The sequence below is a fragment of the Brassica rapa genome, chromosome A02 (genome assembly GCF_000309985.2).
Source record: "Brassica rapa cultivar Chiifu-401-42 chromosome A02, CAAS_Brap_v3.01, whole genome shotgun sequence".
Classification (NCBI taxonomy): Eukaryota; Viridiplantae; Streptophyta; class Magnoliopsida; order Brassicales; family Brassicaceae; genus Brassica; species Brassica rapa.
Window position 1 is genome coordinate 1,539,808 of NC_024796.2, and position 17,796 is coordinate 1,557,603.

Below are 17,796 nucleotides of genomic sequence, written 5' to 3' on the forward strand. Positions count from 1 at the left end.
CTAAATGAACATATATTGGTTACTATCCTTAAAAAAAAATACAAGTATCCAATGGCATAAACAACTTTGTAAAATTATCTATATTGATTATCATTGGTTTTTCAGAATTGAAAAAAGGTTAGAAATCAAAGGAAAAAAATAGTCTTTCAAATGAGAAAATTCAATCAATTTTTTGAGATCTTTATTTACCATATAAAGTTATTCAATGATAAAAAAAATGAAATATTAACTTTTTTGTTAGAGAAATTTCATTGAGTCTCTACCGATAACAATATCCTAATTCTTATAAATTATCTGCGAGGAATATGGAAAATGAAAAATGAGAACATGACTCTACAGTGCAACATTTAATTTACATGTGCTAAGAGAATGCATTTGAAAGGTGCAGCTTGATGGGAGAACTTTCAGCTATACTCTGAGTAGCAAAGTAGCTTGAACATATATCTTGGGCTCATGTCTTGAAGTATCACACGTTATCATTACTTTTGATGTATAAGGCTTGATCATGATAGGTGTTGTGACTCGACCACCAGCTTAGCAATCTTTCAGGAACCATTTTGAATTTTGAGTTCTTTAACTTATATATCTGATAGGAAAATAGACTAATATACCCCCATAACTTATAAGCCATTCATGGAAACAAATAAGAAAAATTGTTCTTAAAAAAAACAAATAAGATAACTTAATTAAAGACAGCTAATAAGAAGTCTTACTCCTTGTTTTGGGTCATATAAAGAGCTATAAATTAATCTTCTTCATCTTCAATCAGTAGTCTTCCCAAATGGAGGACCAATTATAAAAATACTAGTACATGACTTCATTAAAAGTATACTATGATTTGTATTCTCCTCGTTCCAATATCCCTAATAGTATATTGTTTAGATTAATAGTATAAGCTTTATTACTTAACGACCAGTAGTAATCCATGATTCCTTGACAAAAAAAAAAGTAATCCATGATTAATTTGGAATCTTTGGATAGGTGCCGTGGGTTCCTTAAACATAAAAACATAGGAATATAGCCATATATAAGTCAACATCTTCCAGTCACCATCCTCTCTATCTCTCTTCTTGATGCGCCCATATTTTTTGCTATTAACAATTCATAATCTCCACTTTTTCATTCCATCACCTTCAACAGAAACACCCTTTTAAAATATTATATAATTCCACCCAAAAAGCTTTCAACTAAGGAATATTTCCTCCTCCTTCTCGCTCTCATTTTCTCTCATCGGCTCCAACCTTTTAATTTATCAAATGTTTTCTCAAAATCGCAGAACATCAAGAATCAACCAACTCATGAAAACAATCCTTATTCTTGGTCTTCTTCTTATCCCTTCTAGTTGCTGCAATGGAGCAGGAACCACGAACGTATTCAGCACGAGTTCACCACCCAAAGTACAAGACCACAGAAGTGTACAGTATTGGTGGTTCTTGCCACATCGTTTCCCGGTTCCAGGTTCTGGTCCTTCCAGAAGACACAATGACATCGGTTTAAGTACTACTAGTACTCGATCTTCTCCTTGAAGGTCAAATGATTTTAATAAATCAATCTCCCTTTTTTTGTTTTTGTAAGTTTTTGGTTTAATTTTTGGTTTAAACTGATGAAAATGGGATTTTTTAATTTGATTTATTTGTAGGAAATGCTTTGGATACATCAACTTTTTATTTTTAATACTGGAACTTGTTAGATCCATTGAATATTTTACACGTGCTTAATTGTAAATGAGGAGGGGAGAGATGAGGATCTTTTTGTAGTTAAACAATTACTGTTCCTTTTGATTTTCCGATAAATGAAAGTTCAATTTTAAATTTCATACGACTCCTGTTGTTTTCTAATCGTGGATTAATCCGGATTGATGACTGGTGGTGATACTGTATCAATACTAGTGATAGTTATTACAAGTTACATTTAATACAAGTTCCATTTGTGTCGGGTTTACGGACGGGCAAAACTGTTTGTTGTAACACAAAGACTTGAAATTTTTTTTGTTCGAATCAAACTTGTAGCCCGAACCAAAAAAAGAAAAAAAAAGGCTACAACGTACACTTAACTCGTTTGGTAGAATAGTTCTTTTATTTCATCCCGACTGATGGTTTTAATTACTTAATGTGGTAGTTTTTCTTATTGCGTAAAACATAAGTTAGAATCACTTTCAACTGTGTATCATATGTAGATGGTGCATAAGCCGGAAATGCCATACACGCGTGGAAGCATTTATTGAAGACGTTTCTTTCACGGTTTCTTAGCCATGTGAAAATAGTTGGTTGAATGACTAAGAATTAAAAGGAATTATGGTTTATTGCAGGAACCAGGATAAGAATCAAGAAGAAACTTATTGAAGGAGCATGGCCCAGCAAACAAGCAAGAATAAATCGGTTTCATTGAAGGAAATGAGCAAACAAGCTTTGTGGATGTAGCAAGATAAAATCTTGTAATTACTTGGATATCTCAGTAACTTGCATAGATCTATACAGAATAGTCTAGGGAAATGTACTTCAGATTGCTTGACTTGAACCGTGTTAATGGTAGAGAAGTGAACTGGTCAAAACATGAACAATTAAATCAGACAAGTGCTTGACTGGAGTTAATAAAATTAATAAATTAGTAACTAGAAAATTTTATTCAATATATGAAACAACTTAAACAAATTTTAAAACTTAAAACGACACTTAATATGAAACATAATGAATATTAATCTATTATGACTTAGGTTCTAAATGGTAATATTGCAGAATAACTACAGTGCAATTCTAATAATAACAAAAACATATATATGCATAGATATATCGATTTTTTTACTATTATCTGATGTGCGGTGTGGTTTTGTCCGTTACGTTTTGAAATAATTAATGAACCAATATGTATGTATATGTATATATGTATATTTATATTGGTTCATTAATTATTTCAAAACGTTACGGACAAAACCACACCGCACATCAGATAATAGTAAAAAATCGATATATCTATGTATTTATATGTTTTTGCTGTTATTAAAATTGCACCGTAGTTATTTTGCAATGTTACCATTTATAAACTAAATCATAATAAAGCTCATTTTCCAATCTTCCATTTACCATATATGGAAATAGCGGAATTCGAGAACCTTCACTGGCAAGGCTTCTCATGTCTCAGTTGTTCAAAAACAACAGCCGTGAATAGGCAGGCTAGAGATAGCCTGCTCTCCATACCGCCATCTCCAAGATACCGAATTATAATGTGGAAAATGTTTCTCCTTTCTCTCAAAACAATGTTCTTTATGCATCATCCATTAGTTGCCATAATATGTTTTTACAGAGGTAAACAATAAAGTTAGCTTTTTTGTTGGTTTTTAAGAGCATCTACAACCATGGCTTTAGCAGGGATTCTAAATTTTTAAAGAAAAAGAAAAAAAATTAGGAGAAAAAATGGAGAATAAAATCTTATATCAAGACCTTTTAGAACTTCACTATATTTCCACATAACATTTGTAACTTATACATTAGTTGGATTTTTATTTTACAATTAACTTTTAATTCTCTAATTATATTTTACTAAAATATTAATATTTTTTCTATTTTAGAAATTTTTTGGTGTTCTTATTGTTGGAAGTGCTCTAAGAGCATGATGAATAGTGGTCTAACAGGCTAAAACCCAAATTGGTCTTACAATTGAAACCTACTCTTCTTTGATAATGGTCTATTACCTGCCCTTTACCAGTTTTTGCAACCTCCAGCATCCTCTTGACTTTTTACAGCCAACTCTCATTGAAATGATGTTGATGATGATGTCTACTTCGTTGAAAACTTTTGGGAATTTGGTTTTCTTACAACAACAAACTCTGTTTTAACGTCAAGCAAAAGGCATCAGACGCTTCCCAGCTCACAAGCAGAGACTTTACTCCATACTCATTTATGATTATATCCCCAATACGCTAATTAAACCTTTGATAGCTAAATACAAGTATATGCACCTACAAAATTCAGTTTAGATGTTCTAAACTTTCAATTAATATAAACTAACATGAATACAAAGTTTTATATTTTTGGGTCGTGTTATAAATGTTCTCAACTAAAGTACAATGGTTAAACTTCTTATAAAGCTTTTCCTTTATTCCTGACTCGATTCAACCAGACATCAAAGGCCACTCATCAGCTTGAATAAAGTTAGCCACCGAGTACGCATGAACATGCTCTTCTGGTATCTCGCTGCTCCACGAAACCCTCCGTGACCTATCTGATCCCAAACCCGTGTTCTTAAACTCTCCATAATACAGCGTCTGAAGAGCAAAATCCCCGCCCCACGGTGACCAACCATCAGGAGATATCAAAGCCTCCATATTGCTGCCTATAAAGACAGTCCTCGAGAACTCTTTCCACGGTCTCCCCAAGAAGTTTATATGCACCTTAGGGTTAGCTTTATACAGTTTCATGTACTCCTCCGTCCCGTTTATCAAACAGTTCACGAACACGAATCCCGTTGACTGCGTCGGGTCAATTCTTCCATGTGCAGTGACAGCGTTTTTCTCGCCCTTTTCGGGGTTCACTTGACGCGGCGCGATAAGGATCTCACAGTCTTGGAAAACTGAAGCTGAGTTTCCAAAGATAAAGTCAATGTTCCCTTGGATACGGCATTTTTTGTAAAACTGACGGAGACCATGTGCATAGAGTGTGTCTTGGTTCCCAAGGAACTCACAGTTCTCAAGCAGAGAGAAGTCGCTGTCGGATCTAAACGCAACCGCTTGGTGACCCTCTGGTCCCGCCGCGTTTTGGAACGTTATATCACGAGCCATGAAACCATCTCCCATGACTCCTATCAAACCAAACATGTAACAGTTAATTTACAAAATAAACCCGTCAATTACAATTTTATTTTCGGACAAGAAAAATAAAAGAAAATATTATATAACTACTTACAAATGTCAAAATTATTTTCAAAAACAGTTATGATAATTTTACAATACTTTTGACTTTTCGAAATACTTTTTTTTAACTAACTTTTTGAAATACTAAAGTTAAGAATTTTCCTAATATAAATACTTTCACGTGCCTTGTGCAGACTCCACATAATATTAATTTATTCATAATGAAAAAATAAAATGAATAAGAACTTTCAACGCTTATTATGTCAATAAATAATAAACAAATAAGCATCACGTTGCGTTTAACATTAACAACGTTTACTCGTAATATAATGATAAACTCACCGACAGTTGCAGATTTGAACGTGCTCATCCCGGGCATCCTGGCGTTCAAAGATCCTGTAATGACCGTTTTGCCCACGCCGTCTCCGATGAAGACCACGTTCTTCTTCTCAAACGGAACCCTAACGGTCTCTTCATACACTCCTTCGCTAATCTTTATAACAAACTTGCGCACTCCGTTGTTATCAGGCGCCGCGTTAACGGCCTCTTGAACCGTCTTGTAACGGCATTTCCCGGTTTTGCAGACCGTGACGTCTTCTTTTAAACCGGAAGGGAAACCCAAAGTACCCGGATCCGAGCCCATACCCGGCCCAGTCTTCTCCCAGAACCCGTCCCTCTCCGTTCTTGGAGGAGTCCACGACGCTAACTTGTCTCCGAAGTTATCGTACGATACCATCATGCCGAGCGCGTTACTGGTGACGTGGAGGAGCCCTCCGTCGAGAAACGACATCGTTTCTCCGACTTGGGTTGTGTCGTTGACGTACTTGAGCGCTGACCATGTGTCGTATTGGTAAACGAGAGCAGCGCTCATCCAAGCGCGAGCGTCTTTGATTCGGCCACGTGTCAGAGCGTGATCCGCCGATAGGGTGCGGCGTTTGGAGTAAGAGAGCAGCTCGAGGCACGTGTTCGCGGCGTTGGTGCGGTTTAGGTTACCTACGGACGCGTCCAGGATAGACTTGAGTTTGGACTGAGCTGTTTCGAGGTTTTTGAAAGAGACGGAGATCGCTGAGTGGATGATCTGAGGTGGGGTGGGATCCGGAGGGACAAGACCTGGTTGGGATAGTGAAGAGAGGCATTGGTCGGGGTAACGAGTTGCGTTGCAGGCGAGACGGATCTGAGAGGCAGTAGACGAGGAGGGATTGAGCGGAGGAGAGTTGTGGTGGTGATGGTGGGGACGGGAGGAGGTGGAGGGAAAGGCTAAGAGGAAGAGAGAGAAGAGAAGGATGAGAGTGGAGGACATGGCGATGATTAAGAGACAGAATATGCCATTAGAGAACGATGTGTATATATGGAAATGAATTAAAATTTTGAGGAATTGTTTTTTTTTTAAAGCGGGAATTAAAATTAAAAAATGGAGAGAGATGCATTACAGTCACAGACCATTAGAGTCACGGGCGAGCATAGTGGAACGATCTTGCGCGCAGAGGTTAGAGGATAGAGAAGAGATATTGGCATTTCGTGGGTGTCCTTTATTAGTTACACAGTTTTAATTATAAAAGTAAGGAGATCAAACTATCCGGTTTAGATTCCGGTTTTATCGGTTTAGTGTTTAGGTCTCAGGATCAAGTCAACCTCTATTGATCTGACTTCAGGGTTGACAATTGTTGCTTGATTTATGGGGTTCTATGTTCGGAATCTGCTTTTACCGGCATGTCATAATTTATATGGAAAAAAGGTTTTCAAGTGCTCGAGTGAGGATAAGAACTTGGGGCATTACTCACGGATGTGTATTTTGTAAAGAAAGAGATGAGAGTAGAGAACACTTGTTTTTTGTTTGTCCCTATTCGTTTACTATCTGGACTAATATAGCTGGAAAGTTGTTGGGTAGAGATTCACACTAGATTGGGATGATACTATCGCCCACATGCTGAATGTAACTAGGAATAGCATTGACAGTGCACTCATTCGGATCAGCTTCCAAACAGTACTCTACTCTATCTGGAGAGAGCGAAACTATAAACGACATGGAGGAAATTGGCTAGCAGTAGAAGCAGTCACGCGCAGTATTGGTAAAGCCATTCCAATTCTTTAACGAGGATGGACTGGAAAGAATAGCTGGTTTGGTTGGAGACCCGAAATTTCTTCACCCAGCAACTGCGGCAAAGACCAACCTTGAAGTCGCAAAAGTTTTCACCATTATAGACCCTAGAGAGCCTCTCCCCGAAGCCGTAAATGTGCAATTTGATTCAGGGGAAATAAGCCGAGTGTTGGTCTCGAGCCCTTGGATGCCTCCTATTTGCGAATTTTGCAAGGAAATTGGTCACTGCCTTAAGCGTTGCAAAAAGGCCCCCATTACCTGCAAAACCTGCAACTCCACATCCCATTTATCAGAGAATTGCCAGCGAGCTAAGCCGATCACTCAACAGAAAATTGGCTCCAGAAGAAACAAAGCCAAGTTAGTTACTGAAATCTGGAAACAGAAAGAGAAGTTCTCAGATGAACCTGAAATAGCTCAGAAGCCAAGTAATCCCTGCCCTATTCCCCCATTGCCTAACGAGAAGTCTTCAACGCCCCTGGTGGGTGAAGGTAGTGGGCTATCGGTTTCTGACAAGGTTAACAAGGATAACACCTCTCAGACCTCTCAGGATGATCAAGACTCCTCCCAAGCTTCTGAAGTTGCAGAGGACTCATCTGATGTATCTTCTGAAGATTCGGACACTAAGCTGATAGACAGCAAAGGCTTTATAAAGTATCTGTCCAAGAGGCAGAAGAAGGCTGCTAGGAGCAAGGGCTCCAAACAAGTTTAGTCCATGTGTACAGAAATTTTTTGTTGGAACGTGCGTGGTTTCAATGTACATAGCCATCGCAGAGGTTTTAAAAAATGGTTTAAGGCAACAAAGCCTCTTTTCGGAGGGTTGATCGAAACCCATGTTAAGCAGCCGAAGCAGTCCAAATTCATCAACGAGTTACTTCCCGGCTGGCTCTTTGATAATAATTACAGTTTTTCGGAATTGGGGAAAATCTGGATTCTTTGGCACCCGAGTGTCAGAGTGTTAATTCTCTCCAAGTCTCTTCAAATGGTCACTTGTGAAGTCACTCTACCAAGCTCTCCACAATGTATGGTAGTTTCCATTGTCTATGCTTCAAATTGTGTGGAGTCAAGGAAGTTGTTATGGTCTGAGATGAGAGATGTTGCAACAACATTGGTAAACTCCACCAAGCCGTGGATTCTACTTGGCGACCTCAATCAAACCATCAGCCCGGAGGAACACTCATCACCTACTTCTCTGAATGTAGATGCAAAAATGAGGGACTTAAGATCTTGCTTGCTGGATTCCGAGCTCACTGATTTATCTTTCCGTGGTGCTACATTCACCTGGTGGAACAATAGCAAGACTAGGCCGGTGGCAAAGAAACTTGATAGAATTCTCATTAATGACGCGTGGTCTGCGCTGTTCCCTGGTGCTTATGCAAGCTTCGGCCCACCAGACTTCTCTGATCACTCTTCATTATCGGTGATTCTCAAGACTGATTCAAAGAAATCAAGGAGACCTTTTAAGCTTTATAACTTCTTACTTGCTCATAAGGATTTCCAAAACCTTATTGCTCTGCATTGGTACTCCTATAATATCGGGGGATCAGCCATGTTTAGAGTCTCAACAAAGCTAAAGACCCTAAAGAATGTGATCCGTACCTTCAGCAAAGAAAATTTCTCAGACCTTGAGAAACGAGTTCATGAAGCCCACGAAGTAGTCCTGGATTGCCAAACCAAGCTGCTCCTAAATCCCACTCCTTCACTTGCTGAACAAGAGGCTGAGGCCCAGAGAAAATGGCAGATCTTGGCAACAGCAGAAGAGTCTTTTCTTTATCAGAGATCAAGAGTTACCTGGCTACAAGTAGGCGACAGCAATACCCCATTCTACCACCGTCTCATGTCTCTCAGGAAATCAGCTAATCACATTCACTTCTTGCTGGACGATCAAGACATCAGATGGGAATCTCAAGAGGATATCCATAAGTTATGCTTGGACTATTTCTCTGATCTTCTTGGCGGTGAGGTTTCACCACAAATGTTTGTGCAAAGCGACATCGAGTTACTACTCCCTTTCAGATGCTCCTCGGCACAATGTTCAGCTCTTGAGAAGCCCTTCTCCAACGCAGAAATCAAAGAAGCTTTTTTCTCACTCCCGAGAAACAAGACTTGTGGACCAGATGGATACTCTGCTGAGTTCTTCACCGGCTGTTGGGATACTGTGGGAGCTGAGGTATGCGAAGCAGTTGCCGAGTTCTTCTCTTCGGGTCAAATGCTTAAGCAATGGAATTCAACTACATTGGTCCTAATCCCAAAGATCCCGACTGCTTGTAGAACAACAGAGTTTAGGCCAATATCTTGCCTCAATACAGTCTACAAAGTCATCGCAAAGCTACTAACTATGAGATTATGTGACATGCTTACCCAGGTCATCTCGCCCTCGCAATCAGCTTTCATGCCTGGTCGTTTGTTATCTGAGAATGTCCTCCTTGCAACAGAAATAATTCAGGGCTACAATAGAGCAAATATCAGCCCTAGAGCAATGTTAAAAGTTGACTTAAGGAAAGCTTTTGATTCGGTGCGATGGGACTTTCTATTGGCTGCACTGGGAGCTCTAGGTGCTCCGCAACGCTTTATCAACTGGATTAGTCAGTGTCTATCCACAGCGTCATTCACTATAGCGATCAATGGCAATAGCTCGGGTTTCTTCAAAAGCACAAAAGGCCTGCGCCAGGGTGATCCGCTCTCGCCTTATTTGTTTGTCCTAGCTATGGAGGTTTTCACCCGCTTGCTCACCTCCAGATTTGAAAGTGGATATATTAACTATCACCCTGGTACTGCTGAACTAAATATCTCCCATCTTATGTTTGCTGACGATGTGATGATTTTTTTTGACGGAACTAGCTCATCCCTTCATGGTATTAACGAAACCTTGGATGACTTCGCGAGCTGGTCAGGTCTACACATGAATAGACACAAAACAGAGCTATTTCACGCCGGTCTGAACCATACTGAAGCCACTGCGATTGCTAGCTATGGATTCACGTTAGGTGCACTTCCCATTAGATACCTCGGCCTGCCGCTGATGCACCGTAAGTTGAGAATTTCTGAATACGAGCCATTGCTGGATAGTATCATCAGGAAATTCAGGGGATGGGCAGTCAAAACTCTATCTTACGCTGGGAGACTTCTTCTCATTTCAACCGTAATCTCTGGCTCAGTAAACTTTTGGTGCTCCACGTTTATGCTCCCTAAAGGCTGTGTGAAGAAGATTGAAAGCTTGTGCTCGCGTTTCCTCTGGTCTGGGCAAATTGAAGTAGTCAGAGGGGCTAAGGTTAATTGGCACACAGTCTGCTTACCTAAGGAGGAGGGTGGGCTTGGACTGCGAAAGTATACTCTTTGGAACAAAGTGCTATGTCTTCGATTTATATGGTTATTATTCTCTGACTCTGAATCATTATGGGCAGCTTGGCATAAGCGACATCATCTTAATGATAAGAGTTTTTGGTCTGTAAGTCAATCCAATGCGGACTCATGGACTTGGAAAACGCTTCTCAGCCTGCGCCCGCTTGCTTCACAATTCATTCATGGAAACGTCGGTAATGGCCTTCTGCTCAGCTTCTGGTTTGACTCCTGGCTGCAAGGTGGTTGCCTTATTGATCTTTTTGGTGAACATGGACCTAGAGAACTCGGGATTCCCTTGACTGCAACGCTTTCTGATGTCTCCAATGGTACTGCTTGGACCCTCTCATCCCCGAGATCAGTTAACGCTTTGCAACTACACATTGCCCTCACTTCTGTCTCTCCACCGAGAATCACTGATGTGGAAGACTCATACTCATGGAAGATTAATGGAACTGTCTGCAATGGATTCTCCTCTTCGAAGACGTGGGATGCGGTTAGACCTAGAGAACCACCTAAAGCTTGGGCCTCAACAGTTTGGTACAAGGGAGCTGTCCCAAAACAAGCTTTCAACATGTGGCTAGCCACTTTAAACAGGCTCCCAACAAAGGGCCGGTTGGTTTCTTGGGGTTTGAATATTAACCCATCCTGTGATCTATGCAATTTTTCAGTCGAAACAAGAGATCACCTTTTCTTGAGTTGCAGGTTTTCACTCCATCTGTGGGCTGAAGTGTTCTCACGGCTGTCTCCACGACAAGCACCATTCATCACATGGGCTGAACTCCTCTCATGGTGCAGATTTCGCAGCCCATCAGCTACGCCTACTCTCAAGAAACTGGTTGCCCAAGTGCTCATCTACCACGTTTGGAGACAAAGGAACAGTGCTCTCCACAACAATACACATCTACTTCAGGCTGAAACTTTCAGATTAATAGACAGAGATGTGAGAAACACAATAACTGCAAGGCGCAAGAGGCGCAAATTCACCAACATCATGGCACTTTGGATCAGATGACCCGGTCATATCCAATAGACAAAAATCTACTACCTTTCTTGTTTTTTATCTAATTTTTGCCAAGAAAGATGTATGTAAAAGCCTTTTATTTTGTAAAAGACAAAAGTTTCATTTTTAATGATATTTACAGTTTAGCAAAAAAAAAAAAAAAAAAAAAGTATTGGTAAAGCCATCCGAAGCCGTATATCGTCCCTCCGGTATACTGGAAACCATAAGTTGGAAGGAATACTCAGAAGATGGTTTGAAGTCTACTACACTTAGATTTTTGAAATCAATTTTTCATTCTTTCAAATTCTATAGTTTCTTTCCTATATAGTAGTTTTCATTGTAAATGAGTTATCCCATTGATCAATAAATTTAAAATTTCATCAAAACAAAAGATTTTTGATTTTCTGTTTTGCGTGTTCAGAACTACATAAATTATATATTATATATTTTAGTATGGTACTTAAGAAAACTGATTATTTAGATTACCAAAAAACTGATTATTTATTGATATATAATACAAAATCTAAGTTTGTTCCATGAAACTATATAGGAAAAAACTCAGTTTTATTGTTATAAATTTATATTATTCTGGTGAAAATGCACATACATAACTTTGGAAAATATATTGTCGATTGTCTTAGTGTAAAAACACTACATATTCATTTATTTGGTATTAAATAAATATTTAAAATTGAATTATAGATAATATGTAACTTACAATATAAATAAAGATAAATAAATAATTAAAATCAAGTTTGTTTAATATTTTATTTAATTTTATTAAAATATGGATAAAGATAATAAGAACTAAAGTAGACATTTATTTTTTAAATCAGAATAAACTAGATTTAAAAATTTGATCAAACAAAATGTTAAACAATTCATAAAATTAGCATATCGAGTTTAGAAGTGAAGAAAATATCATAATATTCCTAAAATAAATTTATAGAAGTGATTAATATAAAATATTTTTGTTTCATAATTTTAAATAAATAAATAAAATTTTCATTTTAAAACCAACCTAATCATTTATTATCTTGCCATTTATGATACTTAACTAACTCATTTCCAATTTTGATCATTGGACATCCAAATATTCCAATTATCATTTTTTCAAAAATCCTAAGGAAGATGGATAAACTCTCTATATTAATATACATGCTAAACCTTATAAGACTTCCTAATTCCTAATGGACTTTGAGTTAATTAAGTTTTAAAGGTATTGCAAGTGTTAAAATTATTTGGCATATAAATAAATTGTGATTCATATAAAATTAGAAAACATAATTTTTTTTTGCTATGAATTATGTGTTTTTTTGAAATATATGCATCAATCTATAAAATTATACGAAATGGTATGTTTTGTAAACAAATACATTAAAAAAATTATTTATCGAACGATAATTGATTTATATAACATATACGTTTTCTTGCCTTGATATCCAAAAATAATATTAATATCGTATACCATGTAAAAACAGTTAAAAACTTGTTCAATCTTAAATTTTATCTATAAAAAATGAAAAAAACTTATGCATCAAATCAAACTCTAGTTTGTTTTAAAACATAGAAACTCGATTGTGAACAACCTGTTGCAAACATGAATCTTTTGTTTTTACCATTCTTTTTTCTATTTTATCATTTTCGCTTTTTGTTCTTGTAAATGTAATGTGGATTAAAAAATTTATTACCAAATGGATTATTGCATACATATATGTTTTCTTGCCTTGATATCCAAAAATAATATTAATATCGCACACCATGTAAAAACAGTAAAAAACTTGATCAATCTTAAATTTGATCTATATAAAATGAAAAACACTTATGCATCAAATCAAACTCTAGTTTGTTATGTAGAAACTCGATTGTGAACAACCTATTGCAAATATGAATCTTTTGTTTTTATTATTTATTTCTATTTTTTTTTTCTTATTTTTTGCTTATTTTTTTCTTTTTAATGCAGAGAAGGAAGGTGAACTGAAGTATAGCGTTCCTCTGATAGGATACACACATCGACACTCTGAATTTGCTTCCTTTCCCTGCTCACAAGGATCACACTTTATCTCTGCTGCAGAATAGGAGCTATTGTGTTGGACTTCTAAGTAGTAACTAGGCATGTTCCCCATCATCAAGCACACTAGTATCTCTGTCAATCTGTAGAAACAAATCCCATTACACATAAAAGAGTTGAATGGAAAAAGAAGTCATTTGATTTATGACTACGACAATTACATTATTTGGATGTGTCTCTTTGCTGCTGGTTTGAATTCAGTGATGTCATTATCTTGTAGATTGACATATTCAAATTGGTTGCTATATTTGCTACCAAAATGTCGACATCATCATATACTCATATATAGAAGATTCTTAAGTCAAATAATAATCTTCTTAGTGATTACATTTTGATTCTCCAAATGAAAACACTGATAACAATTATGTATTGTGTGTATCCATTGATCACAATATGTGATCATCAATATTTTTCTTTTAGAAAACAATAGCTTATAGTACTGGTCTTTCTTTTCTCTAAATGCATTTGATGTGTTACATAATGAAAGGGTAATTTTGTTGTCCATGCCTGAAGGGAGACTCTAACAAAAGGCTTAATTGTATCAATGGATGAAGTTAGTAAGCACATATCAGCAGTGGCGGAGGTAGAGACTAAAGAGGTGGGAAGAGGACAACTGCCCCATATAAATTATTAGAAAAAAATACTTTTATTGATTTTTTGAAAATTTTATGATTTCAGTGACAAAAAAATAAAAAATTTATGATTTAAATGTTAAAATCCCTTCTAATGCCCCCATGATTTTAAGTTCAAAATTTATATTGCCTCTGGTGAACCTTTTGGCTGGCTCCACCACTGATTACGTCGTTGTAGTCAACTAATCGTTTTTTTATCTTATTCGATGGTAGTAATACATATATCTTTATCGATTTAAAGAATTATCATATATCGTTTTTGGAGGATTTAAAGAATTATCATATATCTTTATCGGTTTTGTATGATCTTCAAGTTACTTGCCTCCTTTGACCTACTTTGGAATCAGCATGCAAATGTTTTGACATATGGTCAAGCCAGTTCTAATTATTTTTGTATGAAATCTTACTCGAGGTGCAGAGTCAAAAAAAGGGAGAGATATTTGGTCACCATTGAAACCAATTATATACAAAATTAGTTAGTCTTTCCCACCTAATTCTTTTAGAACTTCACTTTTGAAATGAATTCAGTAAGTCAATTTTACAAGAGGTAAGCACTTGAATAGTTCTACACTCAAAACGTATCAGGATTGTGTAAAATATGTCCATGAAAAAGCACATCAAATATAAAGAAAACACAAACAATCGAGCCTAAACTATATCTTGGTTCGTTGGGTCTTAGTCTTACTAACTGGGCCAAAACGGCTACATCTATACGCCCATATATATGTCTGATATTCTTTCCGTTAGTTCAGCCCGTTTGTTTTGACGAACACAGTGAAACAAAGTTCCCATTGAGAATAAAGTTTGAATACATCAAATTCAAATCAAAATTTGCAATCACTGTAAAGTGGCAATGAGAAGAATGTTCGCTCAACTTGTCTTTCCTTGGAATACAACTTACGAATGATGGCGGCTGTGGCTTCCCTTTGAATTTACCTTTATACATCTCTTTTTAAAACAGTTTGTAATTGTTAATTTTCTGGGAGGTTTATAATTAGACAATAAACTAAATGTGAAGAATCATAAATTAGAAAAGTCCCGTTAACTATTTTTGATCATGTAAGCTGCCAACCAAGCAAGACCACTTTCCAACTATTATTGACACATGCTTTCCAACATGGGACATGAAACTTTATTTCAAAAAGACTATTATTCTGCTTTAATCATTCCAAAAGGTGATTAGAATTTGGAATATTGAACTAATTCATTCTGGACTTGTATACCAATTAGGCAAAAGTATCAATGGTAAAAGTTATCGTGCTTTCTCTCTCCTAACACTCTAGATCTCAAAACACCATTGTCATCCGCCTCTGGTCCGGGCGGCGCGTCCGAGCGCGTGCCGGTGCCAGAGGGCTTTCTCCTCTCCACTTTGTTTGCTCTTTGCTTCTCTGACCTTCTCGTGCTCTCTCCGCTTTGTTTCCGGCTCTAGTTTGGCATCCGTCATTGGCTTCCGTTGTCTGCTCGCGAAGATTGACGATTCCGGTGGTGGTTTGGCTCCTCGTGGAGCCGTGACGCGGTGTAGTGGTGCGGGTCGTGCTGGTGAAGTCGGTTTTTAGGGTTTATGGTGAGCTCGTTTTTCCCTTTCTCAAGCTCTCCGGTGTTCCGTCGTCGTGGGGGGGATGCGCGGGATCTTGTCACGGCTGGGTCCGGTGGTGGTTCGTTGCTACGGATCTATCGCGTCGTGCTCGTTCAGTTGAGGTGGTGGGTATTTTGGGTCTCCTCGGGTCGGGGATATTCCGGTCCCTGCTTGCCGCAACCAAGAGTGCTCCATTCTTTGGATTAGGAGGCAAGTTTCGAGTCGGATGTAATCGTGGTGAAAGTGTTCGATTTTGTTTCTTCGTGTGTGTGCTGCTGGTTCGATTCGAGTGGTCGTCTATGGCCATTAGATGGTTCCCAGTTTGCTCTGCCTCTCTTTCGTTACTCCCTCCTCTAGCGTCCTGTTCTGATTCTCCGACGGTGTAGGCGACGGCCTGGCTTTAGGAGTTAAAGTCTCTTGTTCGTCATTGTTGTTTATCTCCTTGGCTCTGGAGGTTGTTAATTTGTGGTCAAGAAAAGTTCTTTGGTTCTCAAACGCTTAGATGCTTAGGCGGTTCTCGGGAGTCATTAGCCGTCTTTGAGTCAGCATCTCGTCCATGCTCACATCCGAGCGCCACGGTGTTCTTGTCCCTCCGGTGGTGGTGTTGCTGGCTTTCTTGCATTGGTTTTGAGACTTCTTTTCAGGTTGTGGCGATGTATACAACCCGTCTTTCTGCAGGTTTCATAGACGGTTGAAGCGTGTGCTTGCTCGTTTTGGGATGCGGTTCAAAGCGTCGTGTGGCGTTTCATACATTCCGGCTTTGGTGGCGTTTGCAAGGCCTTGGTAAGTATTTGAATCCTCCCCTTCGATCGTTTCGAGCTTCATAGACAGAGAAAGTTGCAAGTTTGGTGGAGATCATCGGGAACTAGCTACTCCGGAGACGTTAAGGGAACTCCCGGCATCCTCGGCAACGAGGAGAACCTCACTTTCCCAAGAGTCACGTCGATGGTAGAGAACGGCTACCGATGTCGAAGGATTTCGAAAAACAAATTAGCGGAATGTGCCGGGTTTAGTGGGTGGGCGAAGCTAGTATTGTAATAGATTGATTTCGATATTTTGTTCAAAACAAGCTTGTAACAGTATCTGATTCCCGATTTATCGGGCAGATTTTATTTATTAAAAAAAAAAAAAAAAAAAAAAAAAAAAAAAAAAAAAAAAAAAAAAAAAGTATCAATGGACAGAACATACACCGTATACTATACAATGCGTTTTCACCTTACCTTAGCACATAGTTTACTTTCTTCTTAAATACTAGTCTCATACATGCAGTCATCAATTAAGGTGACAACGCACTGTATATTTCATACACTTTTAGGTCGATTGACTTCAAGTTTGAATTCTCGAAGATGAAAGCGTAATAATAGAAACATAAATGATAAATTTATCATTTATGTTTTCTTTTTTTTTTTTTTTTTTTTTTTTTTCAAAAAAAAAAAAAACATAAATGATAAATTTAAAATTCTATAGATATTCAAATACGGTCACGGGAGAAAACACAGAGTCCTCCATTTGTCAGCAATATTCTTATTTTATTTATTATTAATGCTATTATTAGTTTTTGCAATCATGGAGAATAAAATTTTGAACGCGGTCCGAGAACCCTTGTCTAGCCGATAATTAGAGCTTGATTGGTTTTCCCGCTACCACCCGCAAACGCAGCTTTTGCGATTGGTAGCGGTTGACAGCGTTTCGAAACAATCATACAAACCGCTACAAATCGCTTCAAACCGCTCCGAACCTCTTAAAATCAAAAGCTGGTTCCAGCTAGCGTTTGCGGTTGCGGGCGGTTGCGGGAGGATAATTTTTTTTTCTTTTTTTTAAAAACTATATAAATACAAAAATAAAAATAAAAATAAAATTTTTAAAATAGAATTATAAAAATACTAAAATATATCTATTATATTTTAATTAATATTATAAAATTTTAAAATAAAAATATTTTCTATAATTTAAAAAATTTAAAACTATAACTTTGAAAATATAATTTACATATTTATTATAATATTATGATTTTTGATATTTTTATAATGATATAAAATGTAAATATTGTTAATTTATTATTTAACCGCTGCTGTATTTGGTAGTTAACCAGTCATAAGTATCCCGCAAACGCACCAATTTCTAACCGCAGAACCAGTCGTACAAATCTCTTAAAACCGCTAGAAACCGCAACCACCCGCATCCGCAAACGCCCGCAGCCGCAACCGCAACCGCTGCGTTTGAACCAGTCAGAC

At 37.5% G+C, this 17,796-nt stretch overlaps 3 protein-coding genes across 3 annotated transcripts; 2 read left to right on the plus strand and 1 right to left on the minus strand.

The window, feature by feature from the left end:
- Positions 1-28: 28 nt before the first annotated feature.
- Positions 29-4,129, plus strand: LOC117131922 (protein IDA-LIKE 3-like). The gene is made up of 2 exons (XM_033285075.1): positions 29-1,528; positions 2,309-4,129. The coding sequence occupies exon 1, from the start codon at positions 1,257-1,259 to the stop codon at positions 1,524-1,526; it is 270 nt and encodes an 89-aa protein (XP_033140966.1). The 5' UTR covers positions 29-1,256; the 3' UTR covers positions 1,527-1,528; positions 2,309-4,129.
- On the minus strand, positions 3,975-6,807 carry LOC103850357 (probable pectinesterase/pectinesterase inhibitor 51). The gene is made up of 2 exons (XM_009127098.3): positions 5,189-6,807; positions 3,975-4,794 (listed from the first exon to the last, which is right to left on the minus strand). The coding sequence occupies exons 1-2, from the start codon at positions 6,144-6,146 to the stop codon at positions 4,109-4,111; spliced, it is 1,644 nt and encodes a 547-aa protein (XP_009125346.1). The 5' UTR covers positions 6,147-6,807; the 3' UTR covers positions 3,975-4,108.
- Positions 6,808-7,131: 324 nt separating this feature from the next.
- LOC108870743 lies at positions 7,132-7,653 on the plus strand. The gene has a single exon (XM_018656378.1). The coding sequence runs from the start codon at positions 7,132-7,134 to the stop codon at positions 7,651-7,653; it is 522 nt and encodes a 173-aa protein (XP_018511894.1).
- The last annotated feature ends 10,143 nt before the right edge of the window (positions 7,654-17,796 follow it).